Consider the following 25,491-nt stretch of genomic DNA (forward strand, 5'->3'; position numbering starts at 1 on the left):
AGACTTTGTCAGGACCCTGTCCATCCTCTCTCTTCTCAGTCCACTCCTGGACTCGAGGTCCAAGCAACTGGGGTGATTGGGACCTAGTCTGTCCAGGCTGGGGGTGGGGTCTGTGCTCACATGGGGCTCAACGTGGGAGAGGGAAGCCCCCAACCCCCTTCCTCAAGAGGGGCCACCTTTGAGATGTTGGGATGGTATGTGGTGGGATAGAGAACAGGTGGCTGGCGGCTTCTCTGCAGCAGTGAAAGGGCAGGCTGAGGATGGATAGACTCAGCTCAGGAAGGCTCTGGACAGGTTAGACACACCAGCCTCCCTCATCCTCCAGCTGAGGAAGGGGGTCATATCAGGACAGGGCTGCACTTGCCCACGTGGTGAAGGGGAAAGAAAGAAAAAGCTAGAGCTAGCACCTTCTCCATGGGGGTCTGTTTTCTCTTTTTGGGGGGAGGTACGCGGGCCTCTCACTGTTGGGGCCTATCCCGTTGCGGAGCACAGGCTCCGGACGTGCAGGCTCAGTGGCCATGGCTCACGGGCCCAGCCGCTCCGCGGCATGTGGGATCTTCCCGGACCGGGGCACGAACCCGTGTCCCCTGCATTGGCAGGCAGACTCTCAACCACTGTGCCACCAGGGAAGCCCTGTTTTCTCTTTTAATTGAGGTGAAATTCGCAAAACATACAATTGACCGTTTTAAAATGTACCCTCCAGTGGCAGGTAGTGCACTCATGATATTTATTGTGAATAAACTTAATTTAGTTTCAGAACTTTGGCGTGGTCGGTTTCTGGTTATGGGTGAGTTGCACTCACCAAGGTGGCAAAGACCCTGTCCAGCTGTTCACTGCGTTTCCTGCACCTAGCACAGTGCAGGACAATGGCGCTCCTACAGGTGCTTGTTGAATGAATAAATGATTCCTCCCCAGATCAACCCGGTCTACCTGAGCTGGGATGCAGTTCCAGAGAGGATTCCCTGAGCCCGTTCCAGAACCCACTCCACTGGGACCATTTCATAGACTGGGGTCCCGAGCTGTAGACCAGGCACCACGCTGATTGGGCGGAGGCCCCACTTCACCAGGCTGGGGAGTCATCCCAAGCCGGGCGTCGGCGGCCCGGGGAGAGGTGTGGAACCGGGACCCCGGGAGCCATCGCCGGCCGCTTCCGATTTGACTGATTTAACTTGGTTTCGGTCGCCGCTCCCAGAAGGCTCGCCCCCCGCCCCCGCCAGGCAGGCCCCGCCCCGCCCTCCGCTTCCTCCCAGATCCCTGGCACTGCGGCCGCTCGGGCAGAGGAGCCGGAGCGGCGAGGCAGCGGCGGCGGCGATGGTGAGGGCCCGGGGCCGGGGCAGAGGGCGAGCGTGGAGGGGTGCGAGGCATGAGTCCGAAGTCCAAGGGGTGGGGGCGTCCTTCGGGACGGCGCCCGGAAGCAGGACCGGGGCCGGACCCTCCGCTCGTCGCGCGCATCGCGGGAGGGAAAGGGCGGCGTGCGAGGGTCCCGACTGCCCAGCGCCGAGTGAGCTGGACTCCGGCTTCCCACTTGCCGGGGCCAAGCGGTTACGAGCACCAGCTTCGGAGTCAGACTCCGGGCTGAGATCCTGGTGGTGGCCACTTACCCGCTCTGTGACCCCGGGCAAGTCACTTAGCTTCCCTGAGCCTCTTTTTCCGCATCGTGAAGTGGGGTCAGCGATACCCGCCTTGCCGGGTCCTTAGGGGGTTAGAGGAGGTTCAATGGCAGAGACCTGCCTGGCCCTCAGAACCTGCTCCTGAGAAGTGGTGGGTAATATGGTGACCTCTTCAGCCCTTCCTGGTGCTGTGAGGACACAAGTCTGGCCCAGGGGTTGGAAACCTGAGCCGATGGGGTGGTAGCAGCCAGTCCTGTGGCAGGGTGTTGGAGGGCACACTCCTTCCCCTGGGGACAGAGTAAGATGTTTACTATAAAAGTTCCACTGAAAAAAAAAAAAAGAAAAAAAAAAAAGTTCCACTGAAGTTATCAGAGTGTGGCATAGCCTGACTCCCTTCTAAGCCGTACCTAGGGACACATTCTGAGTTGAGTCATCCCCCGCTCCTGCTGTAGACTCTGGCCTCTGTTCCCACTTGTCATTTCCAGGCAAAGGTGTCAGGAGCAGTTGGTGCCAGTCACTTCTCCCCTCCCCTGGAATTCCTGGGGAAGTTGTGCCCAGCAGGAAGCAGGCTTGGTGCTTTAAGATTCTGCCATGGAGGGACTTTCCTGGGGATCCAGTGGTTAAAACTCTGCCCTCCCAATGCAGGGGGCGCAGGTTCGATCCTTGGTCAGGGAACTAAGATCCCACATGGCACGGCGAAAAAGAAAAAAAAAAAAGATACTGCCATTAAAAAAAAAAAAGATTCCGCCATGGAGAAGGCAGCAGAGGTGTGATGGATGTGGATGTGGCCTGGCTGGGGGTCGAGATGCCTGGATGGCCTCATCTCCAGGGAACTGGAGGCAGGAAGAGGAAGCGGGGCAGGAAGGTAGCACTGAGCCCTAAGGCCAGGCCAGGAAACTGAGGGAGGCCCAGGGAATGGGACGGAGCCCAGAGCCCACTTCCCAGCGTGCAGAGCAAGGAATCAGGCAGGGTTAGGATGGGCTTGCGGCTGGGCCTTAGCACTTGTTGAGAAGAGGAAACTCTTGAAATGAAGGCTGAGGCTGTGATAATTTACTGGGGGTTACTGGGAAACTCTGGGACTCTCACAGGTTCATCTGAGGCAAATAGTGGATCTGAGCCTGGGCACTGATCTCTCTCTCCCAACCATCTCCTAGCCCCTTCCCTCTGTTTTTTCTCTTATTCCTGCCCCTTTGTCCACCCCCAGCACTCTCCCTTCCTTCTTCCCATCCACCTTCCCTACCTGGTCCTTCTTGCTTTCCCTTCTTTTCTCCTCTTTTCTGATTCATTCAGTTAACAAGTGTTTCTTGGGCATTTCCTTTGTGTCAGTCATGGGGACTGGTATAGGGGATAAAGTAGGAACAAAATAGTGATGGGAAAAATAGAAATTGAATGGGTAATGAATTCATTCATCCTGTAGATGGTCCTCACTCATGCTCTGTGCCAAGCATTTGGGTTTTGAGCCACAGGCCTCCGTCATATGCACACAAGTTGAGTTGGCAGCATCAAACTTGATGAGTCTTTAGCCAGCCAGCCAAAGCATTCGACCTCCCTTTACCCGCATCCAGTGTAACACAGGGGTTAAGAATGTGATCCTTGGAGACTAAGTGTATTCAACTTGCAGATCTTCTACTCACTGGCTCCGTGCCCTTGGATGGGTGATTTAACCCCTCCGAGCCTCAGTTTCGTATAAAACTGGGGTGAGAGTACTTTCCTCAGTGGATTGTTGTGAGGCTTCAATGAGAAAGTGAACAAAGAGCTAGCAGCACAGTTCTCAGCTCAGAATACGTGCTCATTGAGTGGGAGCTAATTATTGCTGTCAAGAGGTAAAACCTTCTCAACAGCCTGTAGCGCCTGATGGAAATAAAATAGATATAGGTTATCAAAGGCCCGTGTCAAGTTTTATATTTAGGTTGGAAACGATTAAGTGCACAAGGTGGCAACAGGGAAGAGCTTGCTTGGCTGTGTATTTTGTAAAAATATTTAAGAGGTTTTATTGACCACAGGTGTGGTTCCTGGGATCTGACAGCTAAAAAAAAAAACCTAAGGAAACTTGGGCTACCGCAATAATAGCTATTATTTATTGAGCATTTAGTATGTGTCAGGACTTGTGCTAAGCACTTTATTTATAACATGCCACATGCCTTAGCTAATGTTATGGGAGATATTATTGTCACCACTTTATAGATGAGGAAGCAGAGGGGTCAGAAAGGTCATATCCCCAGTCTTTAGTCACTCAGCTGGTGAGTGGCAGAGGCAGGATTTGAAGGAACCCAGGGCTGTAATGCAGAGCCCGGCTCTTAGGCTCTGAGCTCAGGCGAGCGCTGACCCAGGAAGGAGGTGATACACCAGGTCGCTGCCCGGGTCCCTCTGAAGATGACAACAGTGACAGCTGGGGTAGGGTTTCGTAGGCACTAATCAGGAAAGAGGGGAGACAGGAGAGTTTGGACAGGGAGGTTTTTAAGAGCTTTCTTTTCAGAGAAACCAGCTGTATTTGGCCTGGAAAAACCCGAGGAGAGATCTGAGAACTGAAGGAGGGATATTCTGTACACCGGGTAACAGTCTGTCGATTTCCTGTGTAACTACCATCCTCCGTTTGCCAACAATGCTGCCCCTACCCAAGCTCGGAAGTGCCTCTCACCCTCCCTTCCTCTCTCACCCACCCTTCCTCTCTTGCCCTCCGTTCCTCCCACCAGTCTCTAGCAGTGATTCTCATTTTTTTTTTTTTTTTTTCTTTGTGGTACGCGGGCCTCTCACTGTTGTGGCCTCTCCCGTTGCAGAGCACAGGCTCCGGACGCGCAGGCTCAGTGGCCATGGCTCACGGGCCCAGCCGCTCCGCGGCATGTGGGATCTTCCCAGACCGGGGCACGAACCCGTGTCCCCTGCATTGGCAGGCGGACTCTGAACCACTGCGCCACCAGGGAAGCCCTGATTCTCATTTTTGAATCTTGGTCCATTCCCAGGTTTTTGCCTTGGACCATTTGAATGTGAGAGACTCCAAGTAATGGAGACTTGTTGAATAATTTAGTCATAATAATAGTGGTGATGGTGGTTGACTCAGGAAAACTCAAGAGATGAGTACAACTTCCCTGCTTTCTTCATAATGCTTCCTTGTTCCCCAGCTACTGCTTCCCCCAGCCCATGAGTGTACCGCTCTGTCGTGGTTTGCTGGCCCCCTCTCAAAATGGGTTGCTTTTCTAGCTCATGAGTAAATATTGACCTACTTGGGTTTCAGATGCCTGCCCCTCGAAACTCCTGCTGGGCTAGATAAACACACTGGGATAACAAACTTGAGAATGACAGTTGCATTTGGATAAGTTATAATGCAATTGGCTCACTCATTGAGTCCTTGCAGATGGTCAACATTGTGCTGGCCTCCTGGGCCTCCAGGCTGGTGGCAGACAAAGGCAGGGCACTGGCCCCTGCCCTCCCCCTGGGAGCTTGTGGTCCAGTTGGGGAGATAGGATTCATATACTGGGAATGCTCGGAGGTTACATGCAAGGCAGCTGCAGGGATCCTGAACGGGGATTCTTGATTGAGTAGGAGGTGGCCCTCTGCGACCACCAGATCCCTTCCCTTTCTCTGGTTTTAAGTGGAATTCAGTCAAGTGCCAAAATGTCTTGCCGCAGACAATGGGCAATATAGTCTGGCAGGAAAGGGAGCCTGGCCCATGCTCTGTGGGGAGGAGATGAGAACAGGGTTGGGCTCTGGGGGACAGGGCTGGGGGAGGGAGTTCCTGTGGTTTGTTAGTCCCCTGGGATTCATCTCCCGACGTATCCCTGGACCTCCAGCTCTCACCAGGGCCTCCTGCCCTGGGTCTCTCCCAGTTGCATGTATCCAAAGCCCAGCTTCTTTCTTGCTTGTGATCCATGTGTTCTTCCTCTTCCTGGCCTCTCCCCCAGCTTGGACCCTGCATCTCCCTTCCCAGTCCTCTGAAATGAGCTGGGTTCTTTTGTCAGGTGAGGCTGCTGCCCAGGCTGGGAAATCCAAGAGCTGGTCTCTCCTGTGTGAGTTGGATCCCAGTGAAGATCCTGGCTAGCTGGAAAGCCGGAGGCCAGAGGCCAGGAAGGCCGAGGCTCCCAGGCAGACAGCGAATGAGTCGACTTTGAGCATTGATGTGGGAGCAGGGTCAGGCCAGGAGGCAGAACTGGCTTGACCAGTCAGAGGCTGGAGGAGGGAGGGGAGCGAAATCTGATCTCAGTTTCTGTGTGTGTGTGTGTGTGGGGGGGGGGTTAGGCAGAGGCTATAACATGTGGTGATCCAAAATTATCTGTCTAGCTCACTGGGCTGGATCTCCTCCCTGTCTGGCTCTGGCCAAGTAGCTTGGTTCTGTGTTCTTTGCTGCCTCCTTAGGCCAGTGGGAAGCCACAGGGCAGGTGCACAGTAGGTTGAGGCCATCCTAGAGCAGGTGAGCCAAGTGTCTGCTTTGTGGGAGGGTGGGTCCTGGGAAGGTCCCATCCTCAGGCAACTTAGAGGAAGCGAAGATGCTGGAAGTCAAGGCTGACCTAGGACCTGCCTTGATGGGCAAGGGGAGGAGCCAAAGGTGAGCCGTACACACCCAAGAGGCCAGCCCTTCCCTCTGCACATATCAGACCCTTACATGAAAGGCGCTGTTCCCCTTACTCATACACTGCGCAAGCACGCGCGCGCGCTTGGCCAGTGGGGCAAGGAGGCCACTAGGTCTCAGGACCAGATGAGGGCCAGGCAGGGGCCTCATGTAGCCCTGACCTTGGGCTTGGTGTCCAGGCAGGGAAAGAGTTGGAGCGGTGCCAGCGGCAGGCGGATGAGGTGACAGAAATCATGCTCAACAACTTCGACAAGGTCCTGGAGCGCGACGGGAAGCTGGCGGAGCTGGAACAGCGTTCAGACCAACTCCTGGACATGGTGTGAGGCCTGGAGAAGCAGGGAGGGGGAGGGAGAGGCTAGGAGGGGCCCTCAGAGGGAGCTCTCAGGCTGTGCTCAGGGTCTCCCGGCTGGCTGTTGGTAGGGCCTGAGGCTTACCCAAGGGCCAGTGTGGGGACTGTGGGTTTCTTGAGGCATCCCTAGCCTAGCTGTGCAATGGGTGGGGAGGTCTCATGAAGTACGAAGGCCTTGGTTTGAAGCTGTGGATCTTCCTAAAGGCTGAAGACTGGCATAGTTAACTGGGGGGGAGCCTGTAGGCCTGTGAGTCAAGGGCTACACCAGTGTGGGAGACCAGGAGTCAGGCTGGGAGGGTCCCAGGGCAGGCTGCGTAGAGAAAGGGAGCTGACAGGTTGGGGAGGCTGCGGGAGGAGACTAGGCCTTGTCGGGGTTGGGTCGGAAGGAGCTGGTCCAGGGCTCTGGGGAAACCACTAACTCCTACCCTGTGTCTGGGGGTGTCCACAGAGCTCCGCCTTCAGCAAGACAACCAAGACTCTGGCCCAGAAGAAGCGCTGGGAGAATGTCCGTTGCCGGATCTACTTGGGGCTGGTAGTAGGCGCTGGTGTGCTTATCCTCCTGATTGTGTTGTTGGCCATGTTTCTCCCACAAAGCAGCAAGGGCAGCAGTGCCCCACAGGCCCAGGATGCAGGTGCTGCCTCAGGGCCTGGGGAATGACCCAGCTGGGCCTGGAAAAGAGGCCGAATAGCCACACTGGTTGGTTCTGGTCTTCAGAGAACCCTGGAGTTTGCTCCCTTCTGAGCCTCCCCAGTGAGCGTGGAAGGGCAGCAGCAATTTGTGCACCTTTGTTATTTCCTATTACACCAGAGACTGGCCCTTGAGGGCAACCTGATGCGCTGGCCATGCCAGGGCAGCGCCACCTGGAGCTTAGTAAAAGCTGCTGTTGGGTTAAAAGCTGCTGTTTGGTTACAAACTGGTGTATGTGTGTATGTGTGTGTTTGAAGGTCTTCAGATTGGTTCATCCTGCCCTGCCTCCACCCCTGGGGCTGCTTGGAAAACAGAAAGTCCCAAAGGACTCCAGCCTTGGGAGATGGCCCTTCTCCCTTCTCAGCTTGATCCAACCCTACAGACAGATCCTTCTGGGGTGCATGTGTAAAGACACAACAGCCCCCAAACCAGACCCTTCAACCAGTGCCCTCCAAGTCTGTTTCCCTGAGAATGAAGTCTGTTATTTTTCTGAGTCTTGGGATGTTCAGAGGACCCATGGGACTCCAGATAGGATGACAAAGGGGAAAGCACTTCCAGATCTTTATATCACAAGGCTCTCACCTTCCGAGAGACTTTTCCCCTTGAGCACCTCTGCTCCAATTTCTCCCTCAAGCTTTACACCAGATCACAGGTGGGGTAGGTGGCAGGAAAGGGAAAGGGCTTCCTTCTATGGTGCTGTAATGCAGAGTCACAAAGTTTGCCCTGTGGGAAAGAATTGGGGCTTTTCAAAGGGCCAGGGAGGCAGTGCCTCAGGGCACCAAGTAAGATCTTTGGGTAAAGGCCGGGGAAGAAGGAAAGGCCCTACCAAGGCCTGGGAAACAGGGCAGCCACTGCCTGAACTCCTTAACTGCATGTCAAACTCAAGAGCGGGTGGGAAGGGGAATTCAGGGTCAAGTGTGCAACAGAAACAGTTCCTTGTTAGGTGGAGTGAGGGCTACTGACGGAGAAACAAGAACAAACCATCGAGTTGTGTGGAGCTGTACCCGCACAGAGTGTGTTACTTTCGCTAGGCTCACCACCATCTGCCTTTCCCGGGGAAGATGGAGGCAAGCACCCGGTGCTGCACTTAGGTGTGCAACACTACTAAGAGGCCCTGTGAATGTGGACTTGGGTTTTACATATGTAACAAGGGATAATGATACTAGTTCCCAGGATGACCCTGAGGAGTATTTATACCCTATGTACAATATCTCTCAATGTAATGGTTCTAGATGCCAACTAAATGCTAACTATTATCCAAATCATTTAGTGCAGTGATTCTCAACCTTGCCTCACATCGGAATCACCGGTAGAGCTTATTAAAAAAATACCACTCCCAGGCCTAGATCAGTTAAATCAGAATCTTTGAGGCTAAGTATCAGACACGGTTTTTTTTTGTTTTTTTCCCTAAAGCTGCAACCCCGCCTCTTCTTCTCTCTCCAGGAGATTCATGGGTAGCCAGGGATGCAAACCACTTGTTCAATTCAAGCCACTGGTTTTACAGAAGCTGGGGGAGAAGTTGAGCAATGGGCTAAAGGTCACACAGATAGTTCCATGAGCTGGTAAGGCCCTAGATTCCCCTGCAGGGATCGTCCTCCTCTCGGTTGGGGAGGCTGCCCCACCCTTTATTATTGTGCCTAACACAGAAGAAATGAGCAGGGAATTTTTGTTTGTTTTGCGGGAGTCGTGGAGGAGTGAAGCGCCAAGTCCTGAACAGATTAGAGTGCAGAAGTGCCCGGCGAGGCCGCGACAGAGCAGCGGGTAGCACCCTGACACCAGGCCTCCCTAGGCTCGCAGAACCATGATCCCTGGGCCAGGGCCTCCCTCCCTCTCTGAGAGACCTCTAACATCTGTCCTGCCGAGACTCTCTGAGCCGCAGAGCGGATGGAGGACCCCTACAGCCTTGGTTTTTCAGGGCTCTAGGGACGCGAGCTACACGTCCCTCCCACGAACTTACTCTAGGCTGGGACTGCAAGACGGAAATTTTCTGACCAGTCCCGGCCCCTGCCATTGGGTTCAGCCTTTGGTCACCTGACTTAACTGAGCCAATGAAAGGTGAGAAAATTAATACTTCCGCTTTCCCTGACGCGAAAGAGCCACTGTGCCCGCCTTTCGGATGCTATGATTGGTCACCCTCCCTCAACTCGCCAGTTTATTGGCCAGCACCGCGAGGCTGAGGTGCAGCGGGGTCTGAGGGCAGTGTCAGGCCCGCGGCCATGGCGTCTTATTTCGATGAACACGACTGCGAGCCGTTGCACTCCGAGCAGGATGCCCGGACCAACATGCTGCTGGAGCTCGCAAGGTGGGTGCGCGGGGCTGGGAGGTAGGGCTCACGCAGCAGGTTACTGGGCTGAAGCTGGCTGGAGAAGGCGGATTATCTGGGGCAGTAGATTCAGAGGAGGACGGATAAATAATCTGGAGAGTTAGTTCCACAGTGAGATTCGGGGGAAGTCGATAACTTGGATCGTCCTTGGAGGGGCCCGGGCAAGGGGGTTCTGGAAAAGACGAGCTGGCGAGTCGGGGGAGTCGGGGCCGCAGGAATAGGCGGGTCATGGGGGCGGGGTAGGGGCCGTGTGGCTGTGAGTGGGCATATTCGTTAGGAACTCCAAGCACGGAAGCCATACTGCCACTTGGAATCTGGCTTTACCAGGTCATTCCTGCGTGGCCTGGGTAACTTCTCTGAGCTGTTGTCTCATGTGTAAAATGGGAATAAACAGCCTGCGTGCTTGGGGTTGTCTGATGGCAGCTGTAAGCCATTTCCCGCTGTGCTTTTTACGTAGTGAGCACTACTGAGGGGTAGCTGTTAGTACTAGTAGCTGGGCAGAGTACTTATCTGTTAATGCTTAGTGGACTGCGGGGGCAATGAGAAAGTATGGTTTTTTTTGTTTTTTGTGTTTTGGCTATGCTGGGTCTTCGTTGCTTCACACGGGCTTTCCCTAGTTGTAGCGAGCGTGCGCGACTCTTCGTTGCGGTGCGCGGGCTTCTCATTGCGGTGGCGTCTATTGTTGCAGAGCACGGGCTCTAGGCGCAAGGGCTTCAGTAGTTGCAGCACGCGGGCTCAGTAGTTGCGGCACGTGCGCTTACTAGTTGCAGCACGCGGGCTCTAGAGCGCACAGGCTTCAGGAGTTGTGGCACACAGGCTCAGTAGTTGCAGCTCGTGGGCTCTAGAGCGCGGGCTCAGTAGTTGTGGTGCACGGGCTTAGTTCCCCTTCAGCATGTGGGATCTTCCTGGACCAGGGATCAAACCCGTGTCCCCTGCATTGGCAGGTGGATTCTTAACCACTGGACCACCAGGGAAGCCCCAAAAGTATGATTTTTCTTTGGTTCTGACTTTGGATTCTTCTTCCCAGGTCCCTTTTCAATAGGATGGACTTCGAAGACTTGGGGTTGGTAGTAGATTGGGATCACCACCTGCCTCCACCTGCTGCCAAGACCGCAGTTGAGAACCTCCCCAGGACAGTCATCAGGGGCTCTCAGGCTGGTGAGAACACTAATTCTTTCCACTATTTGGGTCAGGTCTGCCAGACCCACCCCCTCTGGAAGCCAGACTATGGTCTGGCCCTTCAGTTTTCCAGGCCAGGTTGGGGCAAGAAGTGTCCTTCAGGAATGGGAGCTGGGAGGTAGGGCCTATAGCAGCTCTCCTGATTAGCACTCCCTCCTCAAGAGCTCAAGTGCCCCGTGTGTCTTTTGGAATTTGAGGAGGAGGAGACTGCCATTGAGATGCCTTGCCATCACCTCTTCCACTCCAACTGCATTCTGCCCTGGCTGAGCAAGGTACTGCTTCCTTTTTCCCAGCCCTCACCCTGCCCTGGACCCAGTTCTCAAGCCGCTTTCTGTTTGTGGACTACTGGGGGGATCAGAGACGGGAGAGGGATAGGGGTGGGATTTGGGAGCTGGAGACGGTTTTTAGCTTATCAAGACCAGACCTGGGCTCGTACACTGCACTGCTTTTCCCAGACAAATTCCTGCCCCCTGTGCCGCCACGAGCTGCCCACTGATGATGACACTTATGAGGAGTATAGACGAGATAAGGTAGGGGGCTGGGTAAGTGGAGTGGGTGGTGACGGGGCTCCCTGAGTCCGTCCTTGATGCTCTCGTTCCCCACCTCAGCAAGCCTGAGTAGGCCTCATGGTCCCTGACTCTGGCGGCCTTCTCAGTGATTTTAGTGAAGGGCAAGAGCCTTGGCATCGCAGGTGCCCAGGGTCTGAGAACAGTGAGCCAGTCCCACGGTGGCTGCCCTGTCCCTTCACCCACAGGCCTCGGGGTACGGCCCCTGCCCAGTGCACCCTCTTTCCTTCAGGCTCGCAAGCAGCAGCAGAAGCACCGACTCGAGAACCTCCATGGAGCCATGTACACATGAGGTGGCTGGGACGGCACACCAGTCCTCCTCCACAACACCTTCCTCGTCTGCCTCGGATTCTCATTAAAAGTTTCTTTACCCATCCTGCCGCTCCATTGCTCACAGGCCTGGGCAGGGACTCTGTACCCTCCAGTGGGTCTCTACTGCTATGGGGGAAGGTGGTCCTGAACCGTAGAAGGTACCAGGCTGCCAAGCCTGCTGGCCTCAGGGCAGTAGGGCCCAGGTCAAGAACTTGGCCACCAACCAGACCAGCCAGGGCTTCGGCCTCTGTGTCTACGGTTGGAAAGCAAAATGTGTCAGGGTCTGGCAGCCAGTAGTTACTTAAAAACGGTCAAGAAAAACTAGCCCATCTCTCTCCCTCCCCCTGCAATCTTTAGTCAACCTTAGAATCCCAGGGGCTTTCTTTAGCGTCACTGCAAAGACTGCTTCTAACAAACATTTTCAAGTTATTCTCTGTATCCTCCCTTCCTCCTATCCCTTAGTGTGGAATCAAGCTTCAAACCACACTCTGAGCAGGACAGGAAGTGTGAAAGGATGGAGTCGGCTCTTTAGACTGTTGAAAGGCCCAGAAAGGGCTTCAAGCCCTTGCGGGGTATTTGGATAGCACTTGGCATCCCTCGTTTTTGGCAGTCCTGCTCTCAAAGAGCAGCGGGCACTCAGGACCCTCCCTGGAGGCAGAGGCTTTCTCCCATCCTTTGCCTAGGGAAAGCCAGGATCAGGCCCTCTCGACTCTCCAGAACAGACTACAGACATGCAAATTAGAATTCTTTAATAGATATATATATAAAAAAAGTACTAAAATACCCACGTGGTTCTGCTGTGTTATTTGCCCTAAAGAAAGGGACAGAGTGAAGAATCCCAGTGCAGCTCAGCGGGCCCAGAAGTGGGCCTTCCCACAGACTAAGGAGTGCTCACCCCCGCCCCCAGACTGCTGTCCCTCTTGCTGTTCCCAGCCCCCAATTCCTGCAGCAGGAAACCCCAGTGGCACTGGGGGAGTAGAAGGCACCTGAAGGGCTGGCTGGGTGAATGAGGATACGTGACCTTTAAAACATAAAAATAACACTGCGGTGTGGGGAGCAGGCTGTGCGCAGCTTGGGCAGCCGCCAGGGCCCGCTCCTGTATGGCACAGGTGGGTGTGGGATGGCCACTCCTCCAGGAGCGAGGAAGCCTCTGTCCCAACAGAATACTTTCTCAAAATCGTTTTTTGGTACAAAATAAATGCGAAGGAGATAACGGGGTGGGGAGCTGCGGAGGCCGGGCCAGCCACCCTCCCCTGACCTCAGATCATGGCGACGCTCTCAGGGGCACAGTTGAGGTGTGTGGAGGTGCTGCTGCTTCCGGACGACTTGCAGGCCCGGCCGGGGGCGGGCTGCAGTGTGGCCACCAGTGTCTCCGAGGAGACTGCCCCGAACTCATAGCTGAAGGTGCCGTAGAAGATGAGGATGTCGATGACAAACACCCACTCGCATAGGGCTGCCCCGTGCTGCAGCTGAGAGCTCTCGTGGATGAAGAAGACCCCGCCTGGGATGGGGCTAAGGAAATGTTCAGTGGGATGGGCGGCAGCCTGGCGACACCCTTTCTGCCTTCCCGGATATGCGGCTAGGCTGGGGCCGAGGACCAGGCCTCACCTCCCGGGAGTGGGGGGCAGAAGACCACCCTGGGTGGGGGCGGATCTCCATCTTGGGTGGGAGAGGGCCTGGGCTACAGGAGGAGCTCCTGGCCGCCCTGTCCTGGAAGGATACTGAGGATCAGAGAGACAAAGGCGATGGCTGCCAGCACAATCCGCAGGTAGGCCACAGCCAGGTCGTGGGGGGCAGCGGCCCCGTGGTAGGAGAGGGCACAGTGCAGGCAGACAAAGAGCAGCCCGGCAGTGAAGGCCACGCCGGTTCCGACGTAGTGCAGAGACTTAGCGTGATCCACCTGGGCCCGGAGAGAGGGGCCGACCGTGAAGCAGCCCCCTCCACCCCGCTCCGTCCCTCCCTCCCGGGCTTTTCCCCTCCCGGGCCCTGTTCTTCCCACCCCCAACCCTGAGGGGCAGACCCGCAGCTTGGGTCAACCCTCGGGAAACTGAGGGCCCCTGCCGAAAGCCTGGCCCCCTTCGGGAAGTGCAAGAGGTGGGCGGGCGGGCGCACCTGGAAGTTGCCCACCACCACCAGGCCCGCAGCGTTGGTGCAGCCTGTGATGAGCGTCGTGGTGTTGACCCAGGAATGACGGCTCTGCTCCAGGAGCTGCCCGTAGCGCAGGAGGCAGATCAGGGCCACTGGGGGAGGAGAGCACAGGTGGGGCCGGCTCTGGCCCTGGCCCAGTCCAGCGAGCCCACCAGCTTTCCCCAGATACTCTGAGGGCAGGAAGGGAACGGACAGGCGGGTGGTGTGCCCTACCAGCGTGGCCGTGTGCAAGTTAGCCTTGGGCCTTCAAGGAACGGAAGAGAAGTGGCCCCGCTGGCCTTAGCTCGTGGCGGGGTAGGCGGCGCGAGGCCAGGGCTTCCTGGGCCTCTTTGGGGAGCAGGTGTGAGGGCGGGCGGGACTGAGCGGGTTGGTGGTCGGGCCGAGGGCACAACTCACCCATGAAAGCACCCACGTTGCCAATGAGGCTGAAGAGGCAGCTCTCTGGGGGGTATGTGCCGCACTTGCTGAGAGGAGGGGGCGAGGACAGAGTGAGGGGGGCAGGAGCACCGGAAGGCCCCGTTCTGGCCCGCCTGCTCTCCCTTGCCTTATCTGTGCCTGTTCCTTGGCAGGCAAACCCGACTGATGAGAAAGGCCAGGGTCCCTCACAAACATTTGGCCCTAGGCTGGCCGCACCTCCCCCCAAGGCAGAGCTGGTGTGCGTGCTGGGGTAGGCAGTGCCCAGGATTGCTCGGCAGACCCCGAGGCTCTTGGACTCCCTGAGACCGTCAAGGCCTGCAGGGGGTCTGGCTTCCCTTAAGCCAGAACTTGGGCTGGGCAAACGGAGAGCTGGAACTTAAATCCAGGTGCCTCCACTTACTAGCTCAGGGACCTGGATGGATGACATAGTTCTGTCTCACTTTCCTTGCCTATAAAATGGTGAAAACAACAGCTGCCTTAGTGCTAGGAGAATTAAATGCCGCTACGCATGTAAAGCATTCAGCACAGGGTCCGGTACATAGTAATTGGTAAGTAATATTGTAATTAAGTGCTCTGAATGGAATTATTATTCCTGAGACCCAAGGACAGGCCTTTGCTGGGGGGGGCTTAGTTGGGAGTCTAGCAGCGCCTTGGGTCTCTGTGACCTGCGCGGTTTCTAGGCCTTACCTGATGAGGGGGACATCGTCCAGTGTGCAGCAGGTCTTGGGGCCCCCTTGCTCAGTGGGGTCAGGAGAGCAGGATTCGTTGTAGGACCTGGCAGGCAGGACAGAGAGTAGCCTGGGGGAAAGGGGTTCCCCCAGGCCCTCGGCCTGTAGCCTCGGGCCTCTCGGAGACCACCCTCCCAAACCTCCCTTGGCAGGGGCAGAAGAGCCCACTTCCCAGGGCCCCCCTGAGACAGAAGCCAAAGGGGCGAATGACGGTGGGAAGCAGGTAGGTGGGCACGAAGCCATGCCTGGGGAGGGGCAGGCGCTGCCAATGTCAGAGAAGAGCAGTGAGGCCCAGTGTCTCCATCTGGCTCGAGGCAGCCCCGGCCCCAGAGGGAACAGAGATGAAGGGAGCTTTAGAGTGAGGCTGTCTGCAGAGTGCGCCATACCAGTTCTCCACGGGGCACACGTGGTGGTTCATCACGGCCATGGCATACCTGCGGGAGCACAACTGTCACCCTGCCCCATGATGCACCCAGCCTTCTCCCACTGACTCTTTTCCTTTGATTCTGCCCCCATTCAGCCTTATTGTCCTTTCCGGGAACTCAACCTGGGGTGGCCCTGGGGCTTGATGCTACTCTAGAACCCACAGCCTAGTCCCAAACTAGAGGACCTCTGGAAGTTGCCCTGGCTAGAAGTGTGTCTGTCACGGCCACCCTGCTGGACAGCAGTGGTGCCAGCTTGTCCCAAGGGGCTGTGTGCCCAGGCACCAGGCCAGGCTTTGCAGACAGCCAGAGTGGCCCTGGGTACCACCCTGGAGCCTGCAACAGGACAAGGGACTTTGTGTGTGCCATCAGGCTCCTGTTGGGTCCTGTCCCTCCTCAGCCGGGGTCCATTTTGTCCCCTCGTTGCCTCCCCCCATCCTCCTCTTTACTCACACAGTCCATAGGCCAGTGATGGAGAATGCTGACAGGCTGACAGGAAGGAGGATCCAGGCGGTCATGAGGGAGGGGAGCCAGGGTGGTGGTGGTGTGGGGGGAGGACAAGAGGTAGGTGGGGAAGAGGGTGTGGACCCAGCTACCTTAAGGTACTTCGCCAAAACCATCAGCTGCCCGGGCCTGGTGGAGAGAGACAGGTCAAAGTCCAGGGTCTAGTGACTGGCCAAAGCCGGTGCGGGGGAGAGGAAGGTGGTCAACACCAGATGCAGGGCTCCCGCTGCGGCTCTGAGCGCCCACACTTCGGGCTGAGCCCCCGCCGCAACGTGGACACCCTCCGGCATCCACCGGGGGCCTCCGCGTTCCACCCAGATGTTCAGAAACGCCGCGGGGCCCTAACATCTGAAAAGGGGGCCACTCTCCCTGGCCTGAGGGTCCCGGGCTGGGAGAGGGGCTGGAGTCAGGACAGTCCAGGGGGCCACGCCAAGGAAAGCCTGGGAGGGGATCCGGGGCTGGGTGGAGAGGCGGCCGGGGGCAGGCAGCCACCTGACCACCAGCGCCGCGGGGAAGGGGCGGGTTCACGCGGGAAGCTCAGCCCGGCCCGCTCCCGCCCGCCTGGGCGCCCGGAGCCCACGGTCCGCGAGGCCCCGGGATCCGGGGACCCGCGCCTCCGCAGGTCCGGGGGACGAAGGGGCCCAGTACGCACCTCCCCGGAGCGCCCCGCCGCCGCCGCCACCGCGTCTGCTTGGCCCCCGCGTGGCGCCGTCCCCGGCTGCGGCCCTCGAAGCTGCCCTGAATGGTTTAAAGGGCCGAGCAGCCCCTCCCCCGGCGCCCCGGACCGAGCCGCGACGCCCGCCGGGACGTGGAGTCCGCGCCGCCCCAGCCCTGGCGCTCGCGCCCAGCCGGGAACTACAACTCCCGAGCCCCCGCGCCTGCGTCACGCTGGAAGGGTGGGCGGTGCCCCGACTTCTGGGGACCTGGACGCCGAGGGCGGTGGCCTGGGACCCCAGCGGAGGCTCTGACACCGATGCGAAAAGGATAGTCCCGTCTACCTGCACCTGCGGGGGAAGCTTCGGGAGGCGGGGAGCTCCGGGTGTGCACTGCCTTCCCGCTGCACGTGTGATTGTCACCGCGCACGTGGCTGGAGGAATCCTCCCTCAGCCGCCGCTCATTTTGCAGCCTGGACTGGCCGACAGTGACTTCGGGCAGCCTCCCTCCATGTGGCACCCCGTGCCTGCCGCTGTCCAAGGCGAGGCGGGTCCGCAGAGAAGCAAGCACAAAGCCTTGGCTGTTCCTTAGGAGACCAGCGCTCTGGATTTGGCTTTTGCTTTCCCTCGGCTCAGCAAACTCTGGAGGAGGGCTACTTTCATCAGATACATTTTATTTTCCGGGGTACAAGTACACAGTGTACTGTCCAGAAGTCAGTGTCCAAAATGTGTTTCCTGACTGCTGAACGCTCACTTGAAACAATATCCATTCTAAGTAGACACACTTGGCCAGGTGTTGGCAGGCAAAAGAGAGGAGAGGAAGGCAGGAGGCCCAGAGCAATCTGGGAAAAAGCAAACAGGATACTGTGAGGATAAATTACCCAACAGCTTCACCAAAATTTATGTTGAATGAAAAAAATGCACAGCCTAGAAGTTGAGAATTGCCTTATTCGGTAGACTTCCTGAGGACTCAAGCCCTGGAGGAAGCCTCTCGGATACCTCTGAGGGACTGCTCCAAAGAAGCAGGGGAGAAGCCAGGATGGGAGTTTTTGCAAAACCCAGGTATTTGTAATATCAAAAGCTTACTGTTAATTAAAGACCAGTAAACAGACACCTCAAGTTAAAGAATTAGCGCTTTTCTATGTATGGGAAGATACAAGAGTCTGGGCTCTTTGAAATCATTCCTTTGATATGCACCTTAACTATCTAGGGCCAGTATCCTGCTTTTCTCCACCCTGAATCCCCTCAGGGTGCACAGCTGGGGATGGCTGCAGGCTTGATGGTCACATCTTTTTTCCTGACATGGCAGGAGACATTCTTCGTCCACACTTAACAGGCCAAGGGTGCCCTCCTAGACATTCTTTTCATGATTAAAAGAGCAGGAGATCTTCCTTTCACACACTGTAAGTGTAACTGGCACTCTAAACGGCAGCCCAGCATATCTGTTGGAGCCCTTGTGAGACAACACTGGGGCTGACAGACCTTTACTTGAAGGGAGCATGGGCCCAGGCTGCTGGGAACCAGGGACCTTAAGTTCGGCAGCACTGGTGAAGCAAATGTAATAGGCAGAAACAGGGCCCTGTACCATGGGGGAAATGGAGAAGATTAACTGGACGACAGCTTGAGGAAGGAGAAACCTTTCTGGACCTAGTGGAAGGTAAAAATGCAAACAGGAAACCTGTTGGAGGGCCCTCTTCCAAATTGCATCAGCACAAGCAGTTCAATCAGGGTCAAAAAGTATGGCAATGCATCGCAATCACCGTACAAGAAACCTGGCTGAAGGACCGGGGGGTGGAAAATCCAGTCCGTCTGCTGGCCATGCTGTGCCCCAGGACAAGGGAGTGCCTCTTTCTAATTTACCAAGAAGCACCAACTTCCTGCCCAGGGGTGCTGTCCTTGGAGCAGACACCTTTTTCTCATCTGCCCAATGGTGCCCTGAACACTCAGCATTTCCTACTGCTTTGGAAGCTTTGCAATTAAAAAAAATACATATTTTCTTTTTTTGATGTGGCCCATTTGTAAAGTCTTTATTGAATTTGTTACAATATTGCTTCTGTTTTTTATGCTTTGGTTTTTTGGCGGGGAAGTATGTGGGATCTTAGATCCCTGACCAGGAATGGAACCTGCACCCCCTGCATTGGAAGGCGAAGTCTTAACCACTGGACCACCAGAGAAGGCCCCTGGAAGCTTTGCAATTCTTAATCAACATTTACTATCACCTGTTGAGCTGGGTTTCAGTTCCTCTCCCACCACGATCATGGGGAAGGCCTGAGAAGGCTACTCAGGTTCTAAACTGGCCGTTCTATCCTAAAGTAGGGGTAAGGCAAGCACCCCAGAGCCTTGACAAGGAGGCAGATTTGGGTTTAACATGACAATCGGAGTCATCCCTAAAACAGAGAATTAGCCCAAGACAGAAGGGCTCTTCATGGGTAGTCGGTAGGGAGGAGTTGCGTATCAGGTAAAAAGTAGGACCAGATGTCTTTAAAAGGCCTTTCCAGCTCTAATGCCACGTGAGTCTACTTGTTATGCTCCAACCAGGACAGTTCTTAAAATAGGCAGAACAAGAGATGAGATTCCAAGTGCTGATTCTGCGCTGCTGAATGACTTTAGGGCAGCATGTAATCTTCATTTCCTTATGTACACAAGTGATTTCACAACTCTTGGCAAAAACAGTGCTATAAAAATAGTAAGTTTATTGGCTGAAAAAAATACTGTATTTGAAAAGTACCTTCCTTCCAGGATTTTCAAATAATTTCCATGTCACTTTATTCTTCCAAAGGCAGAAACGAAATGAGAAAAGAGAAGAATGTATAGCTTTTTACACACTTAACACGACACAGCCAGTGCAACCAGTCTCATTCTGGTGGCTCTGGGAAGGCAGAGGGGCCATTCACTCTCTTCCTTTCTGGCATCACTCCACCTCCTGGGGAAATCTGGGGTGGCTTGGTCATTTGATTCCTCAGGGACAGGAGTTCAAGGAGGGAGCTTAAAACGTTTCAGATAATTGTCACCATTGCATGGTTCTTCTTCCCAAAGAAGGCTCAGAGGTAGGAAAGTAATCTGTCCTTAGTTTTCTTTCTATATGCCCCATTTATATTTGTGACCAGCTGGGGGATCCCTACCTTACCATCCACAGATCCTGTCAGATGCACAGCAAACTGGATACCCCCCACCCCAAAGGGTTTCTTCCAGTTTCATGGGCTAATCTCTAGATGGCAGTGCCCCTCAGAGTGGAACAATGGAGACGGAATGTCCCTTTCAGACGCTCATCCACAGGGAGAAGCATTTTTTTTGGCCACGTCGTGAGGCATGTGGGATCTTAGTTCCCCGACCAGCAATCGAACCTGCGTCCCCTGCATTGGAAGCGTAGAGTCTTAACCACTGGACTGCCAGGGAAGTCCAGGAACAAGCATTTCTTATTGCCCACGTTGGTCCTACCGGCTGGCCGGGCTCCTACTGTCACTCAGTACAAAAAGCTTTGCATTCTCCTTTTCCCTTCTTGCGTTACCTTCTTCAAAGACTTCCACACTTGCCAGCTGGCTGGAACTCAAGCTTTAGTGTTTACTCTCGCACAGCCCAAAGCCCCTGCAGGCCCCAGCTTCCTTCTACTAGTAATCGCCCACTGTGGTCCAGGAAACACAAAGCCTTAAAATCCAAGGCTTAGCCTTAGTAAGTGAAGATCACTTCATTTTGGATGAACGTCAGATATGCTTGTCAGGCTACAAGACTTTGTTTTTTAAGGCGGCTGAGAATATACCTAGTTAAATGAGTGTTGATTCTGAAGTAGTCTGCCGGAAAGCCCCAGCTAGTCTAATGCTGTTGCCACTGCGCCAAACAGCACAGGACAGTCCTCTTTGGGACATCTCTAGAGCCTCTGGGAAATGCTCTGGAACATGCTCCTTGATGGCAAAGCACTGATATTTGAAAACAGCTGGGAGACATCGAGAGGCAAGTCTGGTAACCATACTGGATAGTACTACCTTGGACTGGGATGAGGTGTGGCAGAAGCAACGAGCGAAGCTGTAAGGCTGTCAGTGGGCTGAGGGCCATCACCAGAGAAGCATCTCAGGCACACCTGGAGTGATGACACCATCACCACCAACAGGCCTGCTCTGAAGGACAATGCCTCATTTAAGTACCAGGTGTAGCGCTTTATATAGTCTCGTGGCACAAATTAGCTACAAATTAGAATGTTTTCTTGAGTGGTAAATATTTGATATGCACTTGATATAAAGCAAAGGGCCTCAAGAAAAAGCTTGCAAGCAAGATATTACCATCATTCTCTTACCTGAGAGTGTTAGGATTACACGATAAACACACAGAAGGACAGGATAGGTACACAATTCTCACAGGAATGAAGGCTAAAATTTCAGGTGCCATGCCCCCAACCTCCTCTTCTGGACTTGTTTCTAAATTCTATAATAACTCCAGGAAACGGGCCATCCAGCCGTGAGAAGACGAACCTCAAAATATTTCCAGACTAGGAAGCCTAAAAGTTCCAGTGAAATCCTATGTCCAAGTCAGAAGATCAGCTGAAGAGCTGGAAGACTAAAATGACTGGCGCTGAGCTGCAGGAAGATTGGGGATAGAACATGGCATAGTCTCCTTGACCCGGGAGGCTCTGGAGGGTAGTTAACGTTAAAAGTCAAAAGGCACTTGCAGCCTGGCTGAATGAGGACAGACTTTCTCCTTCGAAAGCAGAACTGAGCCCAGGACTGGCAAGTTTAAGGCATTTAACCTTGGGCCAGCCCTGGGGCTCAAGAGCGTGCTGGTCCCTGGCTGCCTTCACAACCAGGTCCTTCTAATTTACCCACCTCACTCACCTTCCCCGCGAGCTGCGACTTGCTGCATTTTAATGATGGAGTCGAAGTAGCTGCCTTGCCCCATTTCAGAGGGGGTAGATTTGCAGGGGTGTATAGGGCATGAACCAGAAGTGCTCTCAGGTGTCCTTTAAGAGAAAAGCTGTTGAGAGGGACCAGCCAGACTGATCTTGAGACCCTGATGAGGAGAGACCTGTGGGGCAGGGGGCTTTGGTTTGAAGAAGTCTCAGTGCTCACGGGCTCACTTAAACCCCATACTTCAAGTCACTGAGGTTAGGCCCATTTGCTGGAAAACTGAAGTGGCTTGGAACTGCAGTGCGTGGGATCGCTTGTGGATTTCTCAGACTGTAGCCCAACCCTGCATTAGGAAAAATGTTCACTTAGGTGGAAGCAGTGATATTCCTGGGATCTTTATTCTCAGGATCTACTGGGAGTTTTATATACTCTATACTCCTGGGCGGTAGGAAAGGAGAAAGCACAGAGCAGGGGAAGGGCAGATGAAGGAGGTTTGTTTCGCTCCCTCTAGGGCTCTCTTCAGGCTTTTTTTTTTTTTCTTTTTCCCAACTAGGGCTTGAAACAGACAATTATTGCTAATGTTGAATTTCCCTTTGTATGTACATTCAAGGCTGTTAAATCACATTTGGAAACGCGGTTTCAGGCTTGTTTTGATAATTCCCTTTTAGCCTGAACAGAGGATGGTCTGTTCACAGCTAGGGATGAGGCTGGAAGCTGGAATTCTGTAGTCCGAACCCTGGCAGGTTTTGCTGCAAGAAATCCTCACAGTTTAATCCTGGCATCATCTTTCTAGATCTCCTTACCTAGACTGTGTGAAGCGGTGGAGCATGGGAGAAACCTGCAAAAACCACAGAAGGGGAGGAAGACATCCTCACAAGTAGGCGTCAAAGAAGATCATCTCCCTCGACTGGTATCAGAATTACTGGGAGAGCCTGTCAGAAAGGTAGACCCCAGTACCCCATCTCCAAAGTCCTGAGCATCCGTAGCTGAGCAGTCACACTGGGAGGTGGGGGGCGGGGTGGAACTGATGGATTGGGAGACAAAAAAGATGAAGGAAAGAAAAGAACAAAGAAACAGAGCTGAAAAGATGATCTAGGAAAGCACGGATGGAAGTGAACAGAAACACAGAAGAAAGGAACCATAAAATAACAAACGGGGCTTATGGAGCAGCGTGGTCAGATGCCCTGGGGCATGTGACCTTGGTGAGAAAGCAGCACGTTGGCAGAAGGTCTCATAAGCCTCATCTCTCCCCGGAATCTTTGCTTCCAGAACACCAAGCTAACCAAACAAAATTCTCAAAAACGTCCAGAACATTAGGCTGGTCAAATGAGCCAATATACGAGAAAGAATGGCTACAAGGGAGGTGGCCAGGCGTAGTCCCTGTGACACCCTTTTCCTGTGGATGTGGCAGCTCTGGGGCGGGGGGGGCTGGTCCTCAAGATCAGCTCAGACTGGTCCTGGCACCCCCAAACTAGGGGCGGCTCCCTGGACAGCAACTCCAGTCTGGTCAGTGTCGGTTCTGGCGCTTTGCAATCTCCTCCTGGATGCGCAACTTGAGGGCCTCTCGCATGGGTGGCTCCAGAGGCGTGTGTGCTGACACCTCCTCGCTCACCCTTCCTGGATCATCATCCTACGTGGAGGAAGGGTCAGGAAGCTCAGGGCCTGGCCTCTTCTGAAAAGGCAACCTGCCCTGTCTCTAGACAACACTCTCAGAGAACTCTGTTTGACTCACAACTTCTTGCCAATGCCTGTCATTTCCCAGGTGTCCCCTGTAATAGTGACTCTCAACTGGGGGCCATGAGCCCTCCCTGTTGCCCGCTGAGAATCACTGTGTGACGGGAGTGACTTGCGCTCAAAAGCATCGCCCAGCAGTCTGTGCTCTCATGTGGAACAAACACTTCCCACTGGCCCTGAGGAAAACAGTGGCTCCAGGTCCGGCAGTGATTTCCATCACGGCCCAGGACCTTCAGGCTGCAGCTGTTTCCATCGGGCGTACCTGATACACGATAACTGAAGTGACGTCTCCGCTGTCCGCCTCATATTCTAAGCAGAAGAGCTGATGGCCAGGGAGCTCTGGCTCAGAGCTGCCACTACTGCTGCTTTCACCAGACTCCTCACAGCCTGGGTTGCTTGGGTGGGTAGAGCCATCTAGAAGGATGAACCAGAGTGAGAGGGAAGGGAGGAAGGCTGCTGGAACCCCTGCCCAGAGATGATACAGGAAAACATATTGTAAAGCCCCAATCTTCTCATGGACCCAGAATGTACCTCTGTGTGTGTGTGTGTGTGTGTGTGTGTCTGTGAAATCAGCCGCCTATCAGGAATTTTATTCACCTTTGTATCCCTGTCCCAGGACCAGCACAGCCCTACCACGCAGTCGGTATACAGTGCACATCTGTCTACACGGTTGTAAGGTAGTGGAGAGGTGAATAGGGCTCTGCCTGGGTTCAAATTCAGGCTCTGCCATTTACTTCTCTGATATCTCCAACAAGTTACGAAACCTCTCTCTGCCTGTTTCCCTGACTGTGAATCAGAAATGATAATAGTTCCCATCTTACCGGGTCCTCTGAAAGCTAAATGAATGACTGCACATAACCTCTAAAAACACTCATAAGAGAAGCTCAAAAAATTTAGCATCGCACATTAACTATTGTAATCTCTAGATCACAAGTAAGCTGGAGGAAAAAACCCATTAACTGGGTTTGGGCTTCATTCCACAATTATGTTCTCGTCGCCTAGAGCTGTGCCAAACTTTTTTCCTGTTAGCTGGTGGGAGTGCGAAAATAATAGTACGCTGGGGGCAAAGCGGCGGACAACTTGCCGACTCTCAGGGACGTCCGGTAATAGTGATGCTTAACTGCGGGCCTTGAGCCCTCCCTGTGCTGCGGGCAGAATCACTGAGCGGCGATTGGGGAGCGTCGAGATAGACGTTGGAGATGAAATGAGCCTTGGGAGGTAGGACATAGTTTTTTCCCAGACAGAAAAGAAGAGCGCGTGGAGGCAGAGGGCCCGGGGGCAGAAGAGCGCGCGGGGCGGGCGGCCTCACCTCGATGTCGCGGCAGGTACACCTGCAGGTCGGGCTTTCGGGGCCGAGTGGGCGCGGGCGTGTGCCGCCTCCTCGCCTTCTCCTTGGCCGCCTGCTTCATCTTCTTGTCGTAGTCGTCCCTGCGGGGAGCCGAGCGGGAGTCAGGGACGGCCGAGCCAGGCCAGGCTGGGGCTGGCAGCCGTGGCGCGGGGCGGGGCGGTACCGGGCGAGCTGGTTCCGTCGGATGTGGTGCACGAAGCCGTGGCTCATGTCCAGCCGCCCGCCAGGCTTGCAGCAGAGCCCAGGTCCGGGCCCCGGCGCCGCTTCCATCTGGAGACCCTGTGCGCGGAGCCGCCGCCACCGCCTCCGCCGCCTCCTCCTCAACCGCCCCAACTGCCACCCTCCTGCCCCGAGAGCTCCGCGCCCCTCCTCGCTCGACTTTCGACCCTGCGCCCTGACGTCGGTCGGGCAATGGCCAGCCGGGCCGAATGTCCCAGCGCGCGGAGTTCCTGGAGCGGGCGGGGCGGGGGGCAATGGGGCATGCGCAACTTCCACTCCGGGGCGGGGCTTTTCTTTCGTTGTGACCTTATCAGTAGGAAACCAGGATTTAGGTTTAGTGCTGCTACATCAGAAAATCCAGAAAAACACAAAGCACCCATCAAACCACTCAGCGTTCGGTGTGGAGCCTTCCCGTCCTTTTTCCTGTGCTTGGATGCTGTGAAACTCCATCACCAGCTGCGTGACCTTGGCTGACTGTTGCACCCCGCTGTGTCTCAGTTTACTCATTTGTAAATGAGGGCACTGTTATCACCTACCTCCAAAGAGGTCGTGAGGAGGCGAGTGCCAGGGCAGGGCACACAGCGGCGCCCCGGCCGCCCAGCCCAGCCCGCGCCCGCCCGGGGCTCCGCGCCGCCGCCGGCGGGGACGCTCCTTCCAGCCAGCGCAGCACCAGAGCTCTGCGGACTTTCCCGCTACCCAGCTCGTCTCGGCGCCCACCGGACCGATGTCTTAACTCTCGGCGTGGGAGGACCCAGGGCCTTTCAGGCGTCTGAGACTGTGCCATTTTTGAATCCTCTTTAAAAAGAGACAAAAGTAGGAATCCGTGATTAGAACAGGGACAGACTGGTACATCCGCACAGTGGGATGCCGCTGAGCAATCAAAAGGAACGAG

The 25,491-nt window shown here is 55.1% G+C and overlaps 4 protein-coding genes across 6 annotated transcripts; 2 read left to right on the forward strand and 2 right to left on the reverse strand.

The window, feature by feature from the left end:
• The first annotated feature begins 1,251 nt into the window (after window positions 1-1,251).
• VAMP5 (vesicle associated membrane protein 5) lies at window positions 1,252-7,415 on the forward strand. 2 transcript variants are annotated; one of them, XM_082851511.1, is made up of 3 exons: window positions 1,252-1,314; window positions 6,354-6,491; window positions 6,972-7,415. In XM_082851511.1, the coding sequence occupies exons 1-3, from the start codon at window positions 1,312-1,314 to the stop codon at window positions 7,179-7,181; spliced, it is 351 nt and encodes a 116-aa protein (XP_082707637.1). In that variant the 5' UTR covers window positions 1,252-1,311; the 3' UTR covers window positions 7,182-7,415. The 2 variants fall into 2 exon arrangements, with proteins under 2 accessions (XP_082707637.1, XP_082707638.1); XM_082851512.1 differs by lacking the exon at window positions 1,252-1,314 and adding an exon at window positions 4,087-4,162.
• A 1,980-nt stretch (window positions 7,416-9,395) lies between these two features.
• Window positions 9,396-11,653, forward strand: RNF181 (ring finger protein 181). Of its 2 annotated transcripts, XM_082851297.1 has the most exons (5): window positions 9,396-9,513; window positions 10,562-10,692; window positions 10,876-10,985; window positions 11,169-11,243; window positions 11,512-11,653. In XM_082851297.1, the coding sequence occupies exons 1-5, from the start codon at window positions 9,428-9,430 to the stop codon at window positions 11,569-11,571; spliced, it is 462 nt and encodes a 153-aa protein (XP_082707423.1). In that variant the 5' UTR covers window positions 9,396-9,427; the 3' UTR covers window positions 11,572-11,653. The 2 variants fall into 2 exon arrangements, with proteins under 2 accessions (XP_082707423.1, XP_082707424.1); XM_082851298.1 differs by lacking the exon at window positions 11,169-11,243.
• A 670-nt stretch (window positions 11,654-12,323) lies between these two features.
• On the reverse strand, window positions 12,324-16,544 carry TMEM150A (transmembrane protein 150A). Its single transcript, XM_082851296.1, has 8 exons — window positions 16,463-16,544; window positions 15,760-15,939; window positions 15,271-15,318; window positions 14,844-14,930; window positions 14,136-14,203; window positions 13,704-13,831; window positions 13,314-13,491; window positions 12,324-13,092 (listed from the first exon to the last, which is right to left on the reverse strand). The coding sequence occupies exons 2-8, from the start codon at window positions 15,924-15,926 to the stop codon at window positions 12,851-12,853; spliced, it is 918 nt and encodes a 305-aa protein (XP_082707422.1). The 5' UTR covers window positions 15,927-15,939; window positions 16,463-16,544; the 3' UTR covers window positions 12,324-12,850.
• Window positions 16,545-19,091: 2,547 nt separating this feature from the next.
• Window positions 19,092-24,702, reverse strand: LOC309969879 (UPF0561 protein C2orf68 homolog). The gene is made up of 4 exons (XM_082851913.1): window positions 24,544-24,702; window positions 24,342-24,460; window positions 23,295-23,446; window positions 19,092-22,928 (listed from the first exon to the last, which is right to left on the reverse strand). Exons 1-4 carry the CDS (start codon window positions 24,648-24,650, stop codon window positions 22,806-22,808), a joined length of 501 nt encoding a protein of 166 aa, XP_082708039.1. The 5' UTR covers window positions 24,651-24,702; the 3' UTR covers window positions 19,092-22,805.
• Between the last annotated feature and the right edge of the window lie 789 nt (window positions 24,703-25,491).

Source organism: Leucopleurus acutus, assembly GCF_964270905.1.
Source record: "Leucopleurus acutus genome assembly, chromosome: 12".
NCBI classification, from domain to species: Eukaryota; Metazoa; Chordata; class Mammalia; order Artiodactyla; family Delphinidae; genus Leucopleurus; species Leucopleurus acutus.

Excerpts from the sequence above, each read along its gene's own strand:
- RNF181 (XM_082851297.1), top strand. The coding sequence starts at position 9,428 with ATGGCGTCTTATTTCGATGAACACGACTGCGAGCCGTTGCACTCCGAG. Across the intron at positions 10,693-10,875 it reads CATCAGGGGCTCTCAGGCTG|AGCTCAAGTGCCCCGTGTGT; the intron begins GTGAGAACACTA and ends TCCCTCCTCAAG. Across the intron at positions 11,244-11,511 it reads AGGAGTATAGACGAGATAAG|GCTCGCAAGCAGCAGCAGAA; the intron begins GTAGGGGGCTGG and ends TCTTTCCTTCAG.
- TMEM150A (XM_082851296.1), bottom strand. The coding sequence starts at position 15,926 with ATGGTTTTGGCGAAGTACCTTAAGGTAGCTGGGTCCACACCCTCTTCC. Across the intron at positions 13,832-14,135 it reads CAACGTGGGTGCTTTCATGG|TGGCCCTGATCTGCCTCCTG; the intron begins GTGAGTTGTGCC and ends CTCCTCCCCCAG. Across the intron at positions 13,492-13,703 it reads TGGTGGTGGGCAACTTCCAG|GTGGATCACGCTAAGTCTCT; the intron begins GTGCGCCCGCCC and ends CTCCGGGCCCAG.
- LOC309969879 (XM_082851913.1), bottom strand. The coding sequence starts at position 24,650 with ATGGAAGCGGCGCCGGGGCCCGGACCTGGGCTCTGCTGCAAGCCTGGC. Across the intron at positions 24,461-24,543 it reads CGACGGAACCAGCTCGCCCG|GGACGACTACGACAAGAAGA; the intron begins GTACCGCCCCGC and ends GGCTCCCCGCAG. Across the intron at positions 22,929-23,294 it reads CTTCAGTTATCGTGTATCAG|GATGATGATCCAGGAAGGGT; the intron begins GTACGCCCGATG and ends TCCTCCACGTAG.
- VAMP5 (XM_082851511.1), top strand. Across the intron at positions 6,492-6,971 it reads CAGACCAACTCCTGGACATG|AGCTCCGCCTTCAGCAAGAC; the intron begins GTGTGAGGCCTG and ends GGGTGTCCACAG.